Genomic DNA, 18,562 nt, shown 5'->3' on the forward strand with positions numbered 1-18,562 from the left:
GTATTCATCTGTATCGATGTTAAAGACGTGATGTATTAATGGCCAAACCCCTCCATTTATACTTCATTTCCAAACAAAATACGCCTACTCTTGACGAAAATCCCTGAACAATAACATAAACTCACAAACAGTTAAGATAGTAAAAAGCTTTTTTTTTTAAGGTGACCCCATAATAAAAGCGTATATCATAATTTCAGTAGCTGTGCAAGGATCCTCCGCTATACCCATTGAATTGTGTTTTCAAGAAAGAAAAGTTTGGTCTAAACTACCTCACTAACTTATAAAAATTATCAAGTATTTAAAAGAAGTTCTAAATAAAACACCACTAGCACAACGTTTCTTTGCAAATAATATATTTTATGAAAACAATGATATATTTATTTCGGAAAATGAACCTGATAAGTAACAACAAAATAACTAAAATAAGGAATATTTTTTACGTTTGAGCGTTATGTAAAATGAACTGTGGATTGCATTATGTTTGCTGATAGACTAATAGCAAATAAAAATTTCCTGCAAGTGCTTCTTAAGCTTGTAGTTCAATTAAATACGTGGTGCACCTTAAATTAATTCAAGAATCACTTGCAGATTAATTATATATGTCGTTTAATATAAAACAAATACCTAGATATACAAATAAAATTATTTTCAAATACTCAAATTCATTTATCTACAGAATATCATACAATTATACATAATACCTACTCAATACGGATAATAACTATCACATTAGGTATTTAGAATTGATATTAAACGTACATTATAAAAATTGAGAATATCGCACCATGTTCAGGGAAAATATATATAAGAAATATATGCTAGATAACTAAATAAAATAATAGGCTTTATATTAATTTCAGCGCTACAGTGGCATTTCTTTGCCGAATGCAAAAAGAGCTAAATAGTACCTACCGATACTAAAATTATACTAAACAAAACACAAAATTATAGCATTGACTTGACATCGCCTGATTTAATGCTGGTAAGTGCAGCTCGTCAAATGTAGGAAAAGACTTGGCTTATTGTATTTCGACACGTCCACTTAATGATCCATAGATGGCCCCTTGCTTTTGTGTGCTATGCTTGTAGCTCTGCAAGATAGTTCAAGCATACTAGGTTTGTACGGTGAATTTTAAGAAAATCATGTGTCTAGACTAGAGTTTTAATTCACGACCAGTTCACTTAATCTTTTTTCTTCCGAGAGCACTTTCTCTCCGACCATAGCACGTACCAGCAAAAATCTCTTATAATCTGTTTCTCTCCTATCATTTTCTTATATCTGACAAGCTGTTTTAATAAGATTGATTAGTTTAATAAAGTTTAAAGCACAAGTCTAGTGCTACGAAAAGAATGTGAATACATTATACACGACCAGAGTTTAAGTTAATACATGCGACTGAATTGTCACAGTCTAACATAAACGAAGTATATTTGGAGTGCTGATCGAAGTATGAGTGCCTATCACTTATGTTTTATTTTCCCTCTTTCCTCAGATGTCGTAGCGCTAGAATCGTGCGGCGAACTATACCTAGTCAATATGCTATTAAACAGATTACGCTCGTAAAACAAACGTATACAATTTGGCATTAATTAAAATTTAATTGGAATTTTTCAAAAATATGGTATGTACAAAAATAAATAGCACTTGTGGATGAACAATATTGAAGGCTTTAAATAAACTTATGTTGATGACTCAACGTTTCGAAGGAGGTACCAAATGAGGAGGTAGATCACTTGGCAAATCATTTCCTTCGATTTTAATATTAATCAGATGCATGGCCAAGGCGAATTCTTCATTATCCAACATGCCGTCCTTATCAACATCAGCTAACTTCCAAACTTTGCTCAAGACGGAGTTTGGTAACTTTGACTTCACCATTTCCTCCTTTGCCGCTGTAAAATAAATTTATGTCGAATGTAATCACTATAACGTTAAGTATGGTTAAAAATTCCCCAGCGTTTGGATTTATTATTCAGAGATTAAAAGAAAATGTAAATAGTCACCCTGTACAATCAGTTTTAACTTTGATAAAATTAATTCCATGACATTACGAAAATTCGTATTTAATACTTTAAACTCTAGTAAAATCTAGTATTTTTAAGGTTGTCAAAAGTTACTATTGCGAAAAAAATATTACTTTTAAAATATCGATCTAGCAAAACAGGAATGTAGCTCCTTATCAAGCTGATAGGAATACTTGCAGCAAAGAATTCATAACGATCCAGAATTAGAAAAAGTCATTTATTACATGGTTGCATTGCTTTAAAAGTTTAATAAATAATGAAATCTTAAGTCACCTTGTAGGTATGGATCGAATTAAATATGAGTACCTACTTACTTAAAAATTTTAAAAAAACAGCGAATTAGTGCATTGTGTATTGGAAAGAATATGTTATGAGGGTTGTTAGGTAATAGATATAAATATTTCAAACCATTGACAAATCCCTGGCCTAAATCTAAATACACCAAATTTAAATATTTAAAATTCCAATTGGACTTATGATGCAAACGGTCGTTAATGAATACTTAACGGTTTAAGTTTTTAAAACCACTAAAAATAAAGATGTTATAATACCAACTGTTTTCATGTTGTAGGTATACAGAGTGAATCTTTTTAGATGATTATTGAAAGAATCTCGGGAACTAGCAGAGCTACAAAGTCGCTTAAATGGAAGAATAATTCTAGTTTCAGTGATCAATTTGAAACCTTAACTTTTTTTTTAGTTTATGCATTATTAAATATTTTATAAAAATCAAATTTTGTCGATTTATTTAAGTCAATCCAGCTTGGTTATTATTGGTTCTACTAAAAATTGAAACGTTAAAGGGAATTTCACATGAATAAGACACGCTTATCTGATCTTTACTGATACCTGCAATTTTTGAGACATGACATAAATTCACTCTTTTCTAATGAGAAAAATAATTATTATGGCTGCTTTAAAAAGGTCTTTTGTAAGCTATAATGCGATACCAATAACCACATAACTACTGTTGAAAATGGCATACCGAAAGCCAATTTTTTGCATTTAATGTCAAATTTTAAGATTACCATTGAAACGCTTCCTGTAAACTAAAAATTTCAATACTGTATGAAAATATTGATTTTTTAAAGTTTTCAGCGACTGTTATTAACAAAATTCTATTTTTAAATTACTATAAATTATTATAAAAATGTAAAAATTTGTAAAATCAATATTTTATCCAGAAAATGGAATTTTTAGCCTAAAAGAAGCATTTCAATGATCGTGTTTAATGAAAATAAGACTGAGTCTATGGTACACTAACTAGGTTATATTTTGGTGTAAAATAAAAAACATGAATATGGGTTCGCCATTTTAAAAATAGCTACGTAGTTATCGACATAACTTGAAAATTTTCAAAATAATTTTTTTCAAAAACATAAAAGCTACTACCTTTCTCATTGAAAAAAAAAGGAAATTTATGCCATATCTCAAAATTGACAGGAATCAGAAGGAATCTGATAGGCGTGTTTTATTCGGGATAACATTACATTTTTTTTTATATGTACACTGTTTCTCTAAAACCAATGATAACTCAATTGTGTCTATTTAAAAATCTTTTAACTAGGATTAAAGTCCTAATTTTTTCGTTGCCTTGGGACCTCTGAAATTGCATTTTTTACTCATTTAAGCGTCTTTTTCAGAAATCTCTCTTGATTAAATATCGAAGAAACATTTAAAATTTGATCATAATATTATAAATGGGGATGGAAATGTATGTTATACATATCTTTGATTTATTTTAATCGTTCGTTTTGAAAATATCTTTTTACCTCTCCTGTAACATCGGTCAAAATAGACTTAACAGGATAACACTTCAGGCCGACAATTTATTATCAATAATAAATGTCCTCTCAATAATAAAGCCAATAAATGTGAATATTACAATATGAGCAAAAGTAGTGCCCAAGCGAGGTGATTTAAATATTCACGTAGTTCAAAATTCGTTATGCAAACAAGACAAACACATGATATTCGCGTTCAAGTATTTTACTACACCCTAGTAACTATAGATCCCGTAATTTTATATGATGCCACATTGGAAAATTCTTCGCTCTATGTAATAGAGACATGCAAATATTAATACAAATCTGTGAATGAGTATTTTCTGACATTATATTTTCAGTTGCTGACAATATAAATTTACGGATTCAAAAGTACATAAACTCGTACACGAAGCAATAGAAACGCAACAAAAAAGTCTTGTATTTAGTTAACTAAGCTGCTTACATCTCTTTAAGGACCAAAAATTCTTTTTTTTTGTCCAAGTTCCTATGAGAGTAGGTGGTGCGTTCAAAATGGCTAAAAAACAAGGAATCAGATAATATTATTTCAACTTATTAATTGGTAAAACAGAGGAGTGATTAGTGTCGTCTTTTTCCTTTTCTAATATTAATGAACGCGCATTAATGAAAACTAAGAAGAGTAAAGATTTTAAAACATTTTGACTGTAATTGAATCGTGAATTGCAAAACTCGCTCATTTTCATCTCTGGCTTAAGTACATTAAGAAACAAAAATCACTTTTCGAAATTCACGATATAATTACAATGATAACGATAGTGGAACTTTTTGCCTCACATTGATTAGAGTAAAAAAAAAATGAGTAAATATTTAACTACGTATATAGAATGCCCACACACCCAGTTAAATATATGAACATTTGTTTTGCATAAAATATAACGAAGAGTCACTTTGAGAAATTTTAAATTAAAAGTTATTCATTATACAAAGATTATGTAGGGATTATTCAGCGAAGCGTTAGAAAATTAGTAACATTTTTCAGCCCTGCGTTAATGTCCGGTGATTTGAGCAGATAGTTGTAGTGCAATGCCCAAAGCGAACATTGCTTTACAATTATCGTATTGTTAACACTCCGAATAACCATTTTGAATGATTGGCTCAACAGTGTTTTACCATTTTACGGTCAGTCGTTTAAGGGTTCGTTTCAAAATCGACAGTCAAGTGGAGCACGCATGCTTGACTGTCACTCCACGCATGCGTGCTCCACTTGACTGTCGATGACTGACTTCGAGTGGTAAACACCTTCGAAATTCGGTTCACACTCGCTTATCACCACTGACTAACAAATGTTCGTGTTACGCTACAACGTTCAGTTACGCGTCACTCAAGGGCTATAGACGACGCCATAGACGTAATTGTAATCGTAGATACTCTATTGAAGCAGGCATGTGAATGTTAACGTAAAAATATCGTTACACGAACAGTGCGCTAATTTTCATGTATACGTTGATTTTTCTCTTTACGGATAAACTTGAGCAAGGTCTCATTGCGGGTGGACCACACGCTAACCAAACGTAAACCAAATTCGTCATAGACGTTCGAGGTCGAATGAACAGGGAGTAGAGAAAAAATACAACGATTGTAATGTAACCAGATTAATTAATTTCAGTTTTTTGCTTTTTGGATATATTCTAAGTGTTTGGTTTATGTTCGAGTTAATTTAAATTTTAGTTCTGTTACGATGACGTTTAAAATCTTCAATTAAATTCATATTTGGCAGTCAAGGGTTCAATCTCTCACTTCATCAACTTCAACATTTATTTAATTACGTTCACGCCCGTTACATATGGATTAACATGCAGTATACCATCTCAATCAGGCTCTAAATTAAAAATCTTTCAAAACTTCATTCAATGGTGTATTGCGATTCAAAATCTGTCAATTAGTTTTTGAGAAAAACAGCTATAAATTTGGTAAAAAATGCAATACAAACTCAGTTAAATAGTACATAAACAATGAAAAAACTTGTTTATTGATAGGGAATTGGTTTATTTTCGATTTTATGCTCACAAACAGTCTTTGGTTAAAAAAAAAAGAATAAGTATATAAAAATAATCAAAGACCATCTGTGAACACAAAATCGAAAACAAACTAATTTTCTAGCAACAAACAAGTTCTTTCATTGTTTACGTACTATTCAACTGAATTTGTATTGTATTTTTTACTAAATTTATAGCGATTTTTCTCAAAACCTAATCGATAGATTTTGAATCGCAATACACCATTGAATGTAATTTTGAAAGACCTTTAATTTGAGGTCTTGACCCATGTATTTAAAAAAAACCGGCCATTTTGCGCTATCGGTGTTTACATACCATTTAGAGCCGCACGGTATATACCCGACTGTTGGTTTTTCAACGAGCATCACAGAATTCTTCACGTGTATATTCTCCACCGCAAAAAGTGCTTTAGATAAGCAAATAATGTATCTCGGATCACACATACTTTGATCTCTGGTTAAATTTTGTTAATTGATTAGTTGTATTTTTAAATTCAAACACGCAGAGAAGAACGATATGAATTGGACTCAAAATGGCGTTTCAACTAATTGCAAATGCCCTTTTTTTTTGACCATATAATGCTGTATATGTGCTTTTTTCTACTTATAAATGACATTAAAATTTAACAAATAAATAACTGTGTATAATCGAAAATGCAGAAACACAAAAAACTGAAACTTGACATATGGATGAAAAATAAGAAATTAATAAACTTTGTCCTTTGTAGTTTGTTTCAATTTTGAAAAGTAACATCAAATTTTAAAACGTTCTGTAAGAAAATAATCAGTAAATTAATCATTTATATCAAATACTTAGGGCAGACATTCGTTTCACAAATGCTTTCTAGCAGATCTGGTATTGATATGTCATTAGTGTCACTTTAAAATTATAAACTGTTGTGGGAAATAAACATCTAGCGATTTTCCTTATAAGTGCGGAAAACACACCTAACTAAGTGCGACAAAAATACTTTCTGTAAGAGCTAGGAATAATACATACTATATTTTTTTACATAAGGATCAACCTAGCTTAACTATCGAAATGAAGAGCCATTTTTAATTACCTTATGGTAACTTTTGAACATAGAACGTAGAGTAATTTTAATGACCTTTACTTGCGATCTCGCTCGCTTTGCCATTTTTCACACGTTCAATCTGTTCCCTCTTCAAGCCATACTGATCAAAGCGTGTTGTTACGGAGCACTCGGAAGCATAATAAATGAACGGCACACTGAGTGCTCCAAGTGATCGACGCATCAAATTCATTGAGCAATCAGAGTTCTTAGATTACAAAAACCAACTCAATAATTAACACGCTTCTACATTAACATGCTATGCAATGTGATGGTAAAATCAACGCTCAGAAGAGAACGTTTGTTTTTTACAGTTTTATCTTTCCCTTTCTGGCAAATGAGAACTGGTCCATGATGAAGAAATGACGTCACTATGACCTCTTCCTTACGTCTTATATGCGCCGTTTGCACCAGTGTATGGCGCATCTCTGACGACAAAACGACGTTACAGGCACACTAATATAGGGCAGCTTTCAGACCAAAAAAGAGAAGTGTTTTAGTGAAATATCAGCAATTGTTTGCTATGGAGATTTTTTCTCCAATCAATTTGACGCTCAAGATACTAATTCATTTTTCTTAAATACTACGTTATAAAAACAAAGTAATTTCGTTGTGTGACTGGTTGCCTAATCACATGAGTAAAACCGTACCGCCGTCGTCCGATCAGCGAAATCAAAAACTTTATTTATTTTATAAAAATTTCATTTTATCAAATTCATTATTATTGATGGTTAAAAAAGTGATCAACAGGAAAATATAAACTTTGGAGAAACTTGTAAGGAAAAGAGGTGATGCTAGAATAATGTGTTACTATGGGAGAGAGAGATGAGAAAATAAGTGTGTATGCAACTGAACATCTTGAAATTATTAAGTAATGAGTCATTGAATGAGTTCATTCTGTAATCAATTTTAGTTGGCATATTGTAATAAGTACATTACAATCAGATTTTAGAGGAAACTCATTTGAGAGCTGCTGAACTAGATGCTTAGTCCATCCCATGATGTGACACTATACTTGCTGACAAGAAGAGTTTGCCAGCCTTTTTCTTATACACGTTTGAATTGATTTTTTTTTTAATTCAATTTAAATAATTCATTATAATAATTAAGACCACACAAGCCATTCAAACATATAAATTTGTATTAGGTATTATTTCATTTCATTTATATTCTACTTAGAAGACGATTTATTAAGGTTTTAATGAAAATTGAAAAATGGCCAACTGAAGTTTTCGTGTAACTGATAAGATGAACTTTGATCATTATGTTGAACTTATTTATCTGTTTTAAACAACGATGACACAGTGATGAACATTGATGACATAGTTCCATATCTAAAGCCCCCATAATAAATATCAGCAATTTAAGTATCCTGCAATATCTGCTTGAAAAGCTAATTTGATGAACGTTACCTAATATAATCGCTATTGTGGAGAACTAAATTAATTAGTTTAGTTCACTTCCTTTCAATCCATATAATACTAAAAATACCAATATTACAATCTGCCAAGTCTTGTTAAATTCATTCAATTAAAGAGGAATTGTAAGATACAAATTATATTTAGACACCTTCTTATAGGGTTGTTCTTTATACTGGGTGCTCATATTTTCAGCTCAAGCATAGGTATCTGGGTTATTCAAAGCTATAGATGGTCATTTAAATTAGGGCAAACTTGGGTAACTTACTACTGATTTAGAATCTCCTTTAAGGTTGCAAAAATTTCGAATACATCTAACGTTATTTTCAAAAAACCAAATGATTCGAATTACGTTTTTTTTTTAATCTCAAAAGAAATATTCATTTAACAAATATGAAACTGGAACATTATTAAGACACTTTTTTATAATGAAACTAAATACATAACAAAATCTTTTCCAAACAAGCAAACATTTAAAAAAAAATTTTTTCTTAAGGACATCAGACTATTTTCACAGATTTTTTGGTCAACTGTTTGGAAGTAAAGATCATCTAGATTTTCAATTATGGGTTAAATAACGCAGTTTCAATATAACACCCATAAAGAAAAACATATTTGATTCTGTCACATTTCCATTTTGGACCAACTTTGCATCATATTAATTAAATTGTAAAAATTAAAATAGTAACTTTAAATTTTTCAATAACTTTTAACATGATGGTAGACTTATTTATATCCTCATTATGGATTTATCAACTTTTTAAATGAAGTATGTAGCAATATACCAGGTATTAAGACAAATTAAACCTGTTGTCATTTCTATAATTTCCTATATTTATGAAATCTTTGTAACTGGATATTCCAAGATTATTTGAATCATCTGAAGCTGTAGATAAGTTGTAAATTGTACACCAAAGATAAGTATTAATAACATTCTTATATTCAATAGATTTTGGACTCACAGCATTATTAACTTTAGCAACAGATTGTACTAGTAAGTGGTAAATTAAGAATAAATTTTGAATAAAATATAGTCTCTCCACAACAAAATTGCAAGGTGTTGATATTTAAGGAACTAAGTAGTTTATAATTAAAAAGCTTACCCATGCCAGACACTTTTCCATCTACAGGGTTCAATTGATGAAACACCTCATCATATCTATGTTTTTCTCTGTTCACAATCCAGTCATGTTCTCCAGCTCCAGCATCTATTCCTTCTCCACGTTTATAACCAAAAGGTGACGCTGTATCTTCAACATTATTAAATGCCCCACCAGAAACATGTCCATTATTTGCATTGTTAGTAGTGGTGCTTTCAAGTGGAATCATTGCCATCAATTTAGAAATATCATCAGACAACATTCTATCCACAATTTCTAATAATTTGGGCTTAATAGGATTGAATTTGGTAAAGTCCATGTTGATCAACACTTCCTGCATTTTCTTAATTTCAGGGAAATCCCCTTGGGATATTTGATGTTCCCTTTGTAATTTATCATATATTTGGGACAAGTTTTTAATTAGGTCTTTTTTCTTAGAATCCTTTCCAAAAACAGAAGGCATCTCTTTTCTAAGCTCTGCTATAATATAGGCATGAACTTTGGCAAGTCTGGCTCTCTTAATTAGGTCATTTAACTTTCTTAATGCTGCATTTCGAGGTAAAGACTGTAAATCCTTAAATAAATCCTGTTCTTCATCTTCAAATAGTCTTCTGTTCACATCATATCTTAAAGTTTGGTCCCAAAATGAACCAATATATACCCTGGCTACCTCTGGGGTCTGTAGCACTTTCCCTAATGACCACATAAGAGCTCCATATACTCTCATCAGTTGTTGGTGGTCTACCATATCAGCTTTATTTAAAACAATGCGAATTTTGTCATCATGTCCTCGGAGAGCCTCAATAGAGCGTCTGAATTCATCAGAAATATCTAGCTTATGAGCATCAAATAACAAGATTATTCTGTCTACTCTTTCAGCAAACCATTCAAGTACTCCAGTAAAGTCATAGCCTCTATCAACTCTTTGTTTTTCACCTGACAAGATTCCAGGAGTATCCACTATGGAAATATTCTTTAGCACTGGAGAATTAACTAAGGAACATTGAAGTCGATTTAAAAATGCATTTCCAAATTTTGAAAGTGGTCGAAACTGGCGTTTTGGATCGACCACTAAGGCATTGCCAGGAATTATTCCTTCTTTCTCATCATGCATCACTGCTATGAATCTGTCAGTTGTGGGTTCGGGTCCAATGCGTATTCCAGGAAATTCCCTTTCCAGTAAATATTTAATAAAAGTAGTTTTACCTGTTGAATACTGTCCAACAAGTAGAATCATCGGTTTGGCCTCAAAATCGGAGTCCTCCAGTTTGGGGCTATGGAATTCATGAAAATGGTAGTGTTCTTCCAAAGGTAATAATTTGTGCTTGTAAATATCTTTCAGTCCTTCTAACACATTGTTATATACTTCCTGTTTGTTGCTGTCTCGCGTTAACCAACTGAACATATTTAATTTTTTATTTATAGATATACACTAGTATACAGATTGGAAATATTAATAAAATGGAAAATTGGAAGAGAAGAGACGGGCGTATCACGGTTCGCAGCTAATACAGTACGAGACGTCAGATCGTCTTTTTTCCTCGTTCGAGTTTCCTTCGTCATTCATTTCGTGTTCGTGGAATGTGGAATTGTGATGCGTGGCTTTGTGCCTAGCCTAAACATCTATTCCCCTGACATAAAAACTGGCAACGCTGCGAGAGGTGCAAGGAACCGAATATGAGCATTTAATCCTTAAAATTGGTTACGCAATATAAATGACATTTGTAAGAATGTGTGAGAGCGAGGATAAAATTATTGTCCAAATTAGTAAAAAGAGCCTTACTGAATAAAATAACAATGCACAGGGTGTCCGATTTAAAATCCAAATTTTGATGTAATTTCCGCTTGAACGGGAAACGCTAAAAAATTGCACGGTAATTCTTTTAACGCACTTATATGTCAAACATCTCTGGACTAAAAAATACTTTTTACCAACATCTCTTGCCCAAAGCCACATACACAAACACTTTTTTGGAGTTTAACTCCAGAAACTAACAAGTACATGCCAAACCAGCTGAACAATTGTATTATAAATAACACAATTAAAAACACACCGAAAAAGGAATAATAATACTTATCTCAAAAATGAACTGGACAATACACAAATACAAAATTATGGACATATTATATTACTAATAAGACACTCGATTATTCGCCCATTGCTTGTTTTGACGAATAACATACAAATAATAGGTCTGTACGGTAAAGAAGCAGCAAGTTTATGCAAAAAAATTATTTTTTAATGTATTTTAATGTTTTTATGTGACGAAAAAAAGCATCATTTTCAAGTAAAATGGGTTTTAAATGATTTTACTGAAATTGGCTTATGTCTCACTCAGTGCAGGAAAGTTGAAATTTGGGCATCTTTTAAAAATATAACTACCTGGGCACCAATTGTACTTATATGTGGTTGGTTAAAAGATTTAATTGACGAAAGGTCACAAATTGAATTTTGAGCCTATGTCCAATCAATCGGTCGGCCAAAGAATTTCATTCTCACTCTCATAAGTTTTAATAGAAATAGGAGTCTGATTCAAGTAAGCCTCTATAGCAGCCGTTAATAAAAATAAAAAAAATTGCAACATTGCCAAATTTTGAATAAAAAACATTCTAAGCCGGCCCTGTTCAACACACAAAGGCATGTTCAAAATTCGCTTACATTTTTGAATTCACTATAAAAATTTGAGTTGATCCTCAAAATTTCTTAATGTTTTCTCAACCCGTTAATAAATCGTCTTCAAAGCACACTCTTAAAGAGGGTTTGGCCTTTGGGTTCGTTTACCGATCTATGTATGTAGTAAAGCATTGCACGAGTACGTACAGCATTACGTGATTATGAGTACGAACCCTCTTCAGACGAGTAACACGATTACCTCATGTGTACTCGTAGACATCACACGCTTCAGTACTCGCATCATTTCGCTTCGGTATTGGCGAGTATAAAAGTATTTTGGCGTCGTTTCGCATCGGCATCGCCAAGATTTTACTTATGCTGAAGGAATGTATAACATTGTATGAGACATCGATAGATGGGTAAGGAATGGGACATTAGAAAAATGAAAAATAGAAAGTTCACTTTATTACATAAAAACAGAATATAATAAAAAGTTTTTTGGTATGGAGACTACACATACAATAATTACGCCTGTAGAAAGAAAGTAACAGTCTTGAATAAAATAAGATTAAATACTATGTACTTAATATATCAAACGTACTTAATGTATCAAACATAAGTAAAGAAATAAATAACTTATCTTCTACTGTATATTTGCTTTGTAACGTATGTTAATCCTTTTCTGCAAAATGTAGAAACAGTATGGCATTGATATGTTCTCCCTTCAGATTACTTCTCCTACCTTCTAGCACTCTGTGGGAATGAATGCTCGTTCATTTGAGGCATTAGAAGCAGGAATATACAGAGTGATTCACAACTTATCTATAAAATTTTAGGAGTAGGTGTGTCATGAAAAACTAAGTCGATTTTGTAAGAAAATTTTTTGGAAAATCCTCATAATTTCCGCAGAAAAAATTGTTAAAGTTTAACCGTTGTATAACTGGACGATTGTAATATTTACATTTTTCTGCAGAATCCCTTTTAGGTTCATCAACCTTACGTATCATTTATAGTTAGGTCTCCCACGTGTCAATGGTTGGAAGCTGAAAACATGGGTGATCCGACTTTTATACAACAATTTATGATGACAAAATTGCTTATACATGTAAGTTCGCTTTTTTTATTTCGGGTGAAACAAAAGCACCCTTAAGTCGGATCACCCATGTCTTCAGCTGCCAACCATTGACACGTGGGAGACCTAACTGTAAATTATCCGTAAGGTTGATGAACCTAAAAGAGATTCTGCAGAAAAACGGGAACATTATAATCGTTCAGTTATACAATACAATGGTTAAACTTTAACAATTTTTTTCAAATTTTTTTTTAAGATTTTCAAAAAATGTTTCTTGCAAAATCGACTTCGTTTTTCATGACAAATCTATTCCCAAAAATTTTATAGATAAGTTGTGAATCACCCTGTATATAGTAGATCAAAAAAATATTGGCACGCCCCTAATTTTTCAAATATGACAAAAATTTCGGCATATTTTTTCAAAAAACTAGTTTAACTATTTTCAATTACTTATTTTACAAAAAAAATCAATAAGGTTTTCTTGTTGTAGGACTGCTTCAATTTAAAAAAATATACATTAACAGTTTTTACTAGGTCAAAAAATATTGGCATAGGTAAGAAAAAAAATTTTGGTGCTTACTAATTATAATAATATTTTTTAATATTTCGTCATCAGTCCGTTCGCATCTAGTACATCTTGTAGATGCCTGGACATAGACTCTACCAAGTTGTGGAATACACTTACGTGAATTTTAGTCCATTCATCATGTAGCACCCTTTTAAAATAATTTGTGGATGATATTTTGTGTTTGCGAACTTTCAGATCAAGGTAATGCCACAGGTTCTCTATCGGATTCATATCCGAAGATTGTTGTGGTATTATTAATTATCGCCGGACATTGTACAGCAACAACTCCTTCGTTTTGGAAGATGTATGTTTAGGGTCGTTGTCTTGCTGAAATACAAATGGCTCCTGTAGCTCCATTTTTTCGGCACTGACCTGCAAATTATGCCGCAGCGTATTAACATAGTTGAGGACATCCATAATACCATTAATTAAAACCAAATTTCCAAAAGTATTCCAAGACATACAGTCCCTAACAAGAACACTCCCACCATCATGTTTCACTGTGGCTCTAACATTCTCGACATTGAATGCCGTATTTGGTTTCCTCCACACAAATAATCGCCCATCCGATCCAAAAATAATGAATTAACTTTTATCAGAAAAAATGGAATTTTTCCAAAAATCCAACGGCTTGTTGACATGCTCCTTGACAAAGTTCAGTCTTTTTTGGCGGTTGACCTCAGAAATGAAGGATTTCTTTCTTTGTGCTTTGTCATAAAAATTGAAACTGTGGATCGTATTTCTAACAGTTTGAGCAGAAATAGTCTTGCCAGAAGTTGAAGCACCGTCCTCGGCAAAATGGCGAAAGCAGAAACTGTAAGATTTTTTTGAGCAGTTCGAAGGATTTGTTGTTTTCCTCGACGGTGAGTACCTTTGGCCTACATGAACGTGGCTTATTTAGAACCGTACCCGTTTCTTGGTATTTTTTACCATTTTTCTGACACTATTAAAGCTGAGTGATAATTGAGACACGATTTTTTATTACTTAAATCTTATAAATGTAAATGAATTATTTGATTACGAGTTTGATTCGATAACTCAACAATTTTCGGCATATTGGCCAGATAATCAAAACAACATAAAACAAAAACTAAATAAAATATCATCTATCATCATATCATCATATCACATAAAATATCATATATACATCGTAACTATCTAGATCCATTTTATCTATATTTAGAGATATTAATTGCAGTTAATCACCTTTGCAATCATCCTATGCAAGTGTGACAGTACTTTCTTGATCTAATAAAAGCCGTTAATATATATTTTTTTTATTGAAGAAGTCCTACAACAAGAAAACCTTATTGATTTTTTTTTGTAAAATAAATAATTGAAAATAGTTAAACCAGTTTTTTGAAAAAATATGTTGAAATTTTTGTCGTATTTCAAAAATCAGGGGCGTGCCAATACTTTTTTGATCCACTGTAAGATTTTTCGTGCTAGTTGGTGAAGCAAAGGGAAATCATTTTCCTGATTTCGCTACCATCGTAATATACATATATCGGTCAGTGGCACGGCTTCCTTTGTAGAGCTCCATTACAACATTAACTTGTGACAGCTAATTATTATTGTAGTCCATGTAAATATCTTCATATTTATTAAAAGACTACACGTTATCTTCAGCATCATGGCAATTGAACGTATTGGCATGAAACTTTATCACTTGGGAGTCAGAAAAAGAAGAAAGTGTAGCAGAAGAGCTTTCAGGATTTGCGAGAATACAATTTAGCTCATCCTTTACAAGCGTATACATTTTTTCGTGAGTATTGTCTTCTAGAAACAGTAGTTGTTTGTATTAGGGCCATAAGAATGCAGCTAATTTATGAATGTAATGTGGTGGAAATTTAATGTTAGAAACATTTTCCAAACAATGACGAAGTACTACTTGGACTTCGGTACTTGTTTCTACATTTTGTAGTTTTGTCAGCTTTTTTTTCAAAATATGCGTGTGTAATAGTACTAAATGTATGGTAAGCTTCTTCCCCGCCTCAAATAGTAATGTTGCTGTTTTAAATGGGTGTAAAAATGAAATCAACCTATCTGAGATACATTTTTCAATTCCATGAAGCTGATATGCTCATACAGTGTCCGGAAAGGTAATAAATTCTAGGAATTATAAAGAAGGCTAAAATAATGGTAGCACTTCGTATAAAAAAAATTCCCAGCGTATTCTTATTCGTTACCAAGGAATTCATTTTCAAACTAAGAAGTTAAAAAAGGTTTTTTTTGGCTGTAATTTTCAACCAATTATCATGGCAACAGTGAAAGTTGGGTGGTTTAAATAAGGCATAATCGTGCTTATTTTCATATTTCTTCGTTATACAGAGGAAGTCAAAATTTCTCGTTTAAACTCATTCATTTTTTCGCGAGTTGAAGAAATCAGCTTTTTTCATAATTTTCTTACAAAAAAGATGTACGTCACTTTAATCGATATCTTGCACCGTTTTTGAGAAAATCGCATTTTATTATTAACATGCACCATACGTGCCAACAATTTGAAATGAAATAAAATACCAATATATTATAAAAAAAATGGTATGTATTACAGCTAAAGTTATCAAGAATATTCAATATGAGCATCTGCAACTGCAACACAGCAGCTTTGACAGCATAACATACTGCAAGTCTAAACATTAGATGCATATCTGCATGTTCTTCGTTACTAAACTCCATGAAATTATTAAAATAATTAATATTCATTACATTAAATGTTGATAGGAACATTCTTGATCACTTTAGCTGTATTACATACCATTTTTTATAATTAATTGCTATTTTATTTGATTTCAAATTGTTATTATGTATAGTGTGCGTTAATAATAAAATGCGATTTTCTCTAAAACGATATAAGATATCGATTAAAGCAAGGTATATCTTTTTGTAAGAAAATTATGAAAAGATCAAGGTATGAAAAAAACTGATTTCGTGAACTCACTAAAAAATGAGAAATTTTGACTTCCCTTGTATAAGGAAGATATATGAAACATCTTTTTACATATGAAAATAAGTATGACTACAAGTTATTTTAACGGTCTAATTTTCATTGTTACCACGAAAATTGTTTAAAAGTTCAAGCAAAAATACTTTTTGAAATTGCGAGCTTTAACTTTTTACTTTAAGAGTGAACAATTTGGTAACGAAAGCAGTTAGGATTTTTTTATATGAAGTCCTAGCATTATTTCAGGCTTCTCTACAATCCCTAGTTTGACATAACATGGAGGACCAAAAATTCCGCATAAAAACGTTAAAAATTTAAGAAAATACGTTTTATAAAAATGCTGGAATATACCGTTAAATATTATATTTAGTTGGGCATTTTTTACGTAACGGACAGGTATACAGGGTTATCTACGTAGTGGATAAATGTACTTTTTCATTTTTTCTTATGGAGCTCCATGTATATTATAACGTTTTTGGGTTCTTCGAAAATTTCTGAATATATTTCATTTAACATACTTATGTCTAAATTCAACAGTTTTTGAAAAAAACTACAAAAAATAGAAATAATGATGGAACTATTAATACTTAAAAAATAACAATATATACTACTATAATCTGATATATTAAATGTTCGAACTGTACCCCGTTAACTTCTTGACAGTGAGCAACTCATAATTCAAATTCCTCAAGAACTTTTTTTATCATTTGAGGAGGTATTTTTTGAGCTTCTTGAGTAATTTTATTTCTTAACTCTTTATATTGTTAGGCTTATTTAAATACACGTTATATTTCAGATAACCTCTTAAAAAAGGCCATAAGGGTGAGGTCAGATGATTGAACGACCACCCTAATTGCCCCCTTTGTACAATCCAACAATATAATCCAAAAATATGTCTTTAAATATTTATACATAAAATATATTCATAATTTCTCAAAGAACTCAAAAACGTCATAATATACATGGACTTCCATAAGAAAAAATGAAAAAGTAGATTTATCTACTACATGCGTCACCCTGTATACATATCTGTCACGTGAAAAAATGCACAACTAAAAACAATATTTGACGCGTTCCAAAATTCATGACAAAATACTCCCTTAAAATTTTTACGAATTTATGAGAGACTTAATCCTCTCTGTATATTTTTCTGTTACTCACATCAGCGTCTGTAGATGTGAATTTTCCAGCCCACCTGTCTTTAAAACAACGATGTTTCTCCAAATTGAATGGACTAGAACCTTTACTGTATTTAAAAATATGCCCATACATAGCACACATCACAAATGGTTGTACTTCTTCAATACCATCAGTTTCTTTCACAATTCTTTTAAAACAGGCCCACATGCTTGTTTTATTGTATTTTCACCACTTTAAATTTTTTCTAATATCAACATTGTTACGCTGAGTTCCAAATTTCAAACATACATGAACGATCGAACAACATACAACATGAATTCCAAAATAACACCATGCAATTGTTCGCCAAGTACTGTTGACTACAATAGCTGAAAGTTCGTTTAATTCTGTCTCTTGACTCATCTGCTTCATCCCTTAGTTGCTTATCATATCCCTGTATCGACTTGTCGAGAACTCGTAATCCGTGTGTATATGGGAAAAACCCGACGATTATTCACGATGCCTACTCGGTACGATCCTGTTCTGACGAATATTACCAGTAATCATGGCATGTCATCGGCTATGCATTGTCACAACGATGCCGAATATGTATTCGCATCATTCAAGTGTATACTCGGCGATTATTTCTACGATTACTTTTTACATACTCATGCAGTTCTAGTATGTTGTTTATAAAACGGGTTCTAGTATGCTGTTTATAAAAAGAGTTGTTTATTTTTGTCACCCAATTACACTTTCAAATAACGGCATCTAATTTTTGGCCATCCTGTATAGTAGTAATAGCAATGTTCACTAGAGCCTTCACAT

General features: G+C 31.7%; 1 protein-coding gene across 2 annotated transcripts; it reads right to left on the minus strand.

Moving 5' to 3' along the window:
* Positions 1-336: 336 nt before the first annotated feature.
* LOC136417964 (EH domain-containing protein 1-like) lies at positions 337-10,976 on the minus strand. 2 transcript variants are annotated; one of them, XM_066403830.1, is made up of 3 exons: positions 9,421-10,976; positions 4,255-4,326; positions 337-1,893 (listed from the first exon to the last, which is right to left on the minus strand). In XM_066403830.1, the coding sequence occupies exons 1-3, from the start codon at positions 10,820-10,822 to the stop codon at positions 1,694-1,696; spliced, it is 1,674 nt and encodes a 557-aa protein (XP_066259927.1). In that variant the 5' UTR covers positions 10,823-10,976; the 3' UTR covers positions 337-1,693. The 2 variants fall into 2 exon arrangements, with proteins under 2 accessions (XP_066259927.1, XP_066259928.1); XM_066403831.1 differs by lacking the exon at positions 4,255-4,326.
* Positions 10,977-18,562: the final 7,586 nt, after the last annotated feature.

This window comes from Euwallacea similis, chromosome 31 (assembly GCF_039881205.1).
Source record: "Euwallacea similis isolate ESF13 chromosome 31, ESF131.1, whole genome shotgun sequence".
Taxonomy (NCBI): domain Eukaryota; kingdom Metazoa; phylum Arthropoda; class Insecta; order Coleoptera; family Curculionidae; genus Euwallacea; species Euwallacea similis.

Excerpts from the sequence above, each read along its gene's own strand:
- LOC136417964 (XM_066403830.1), bottom strand. The coding sequence starts at position 10,822 with ATGTTCAGTTGGTTAACGCGAGACAGCAACAAACAGGAAGTATATAAC. Across the intron at positions 4,327-9,420 it reads TGGAAAAGTGTCTGGCATGG|CCATTTTGAACGCACCACCT; the intron begins GTAAGCTTTTTA and ends CTTGTTTTTTAG. Across the intron at positions 1,894-4,254 it reads TTTTTGGTCCTTAAAGAGAT|CGGCAAAGGAGGAAATGGTG; the intron begins GTAAGCAGCTTA and ends TTTATTTTACAG.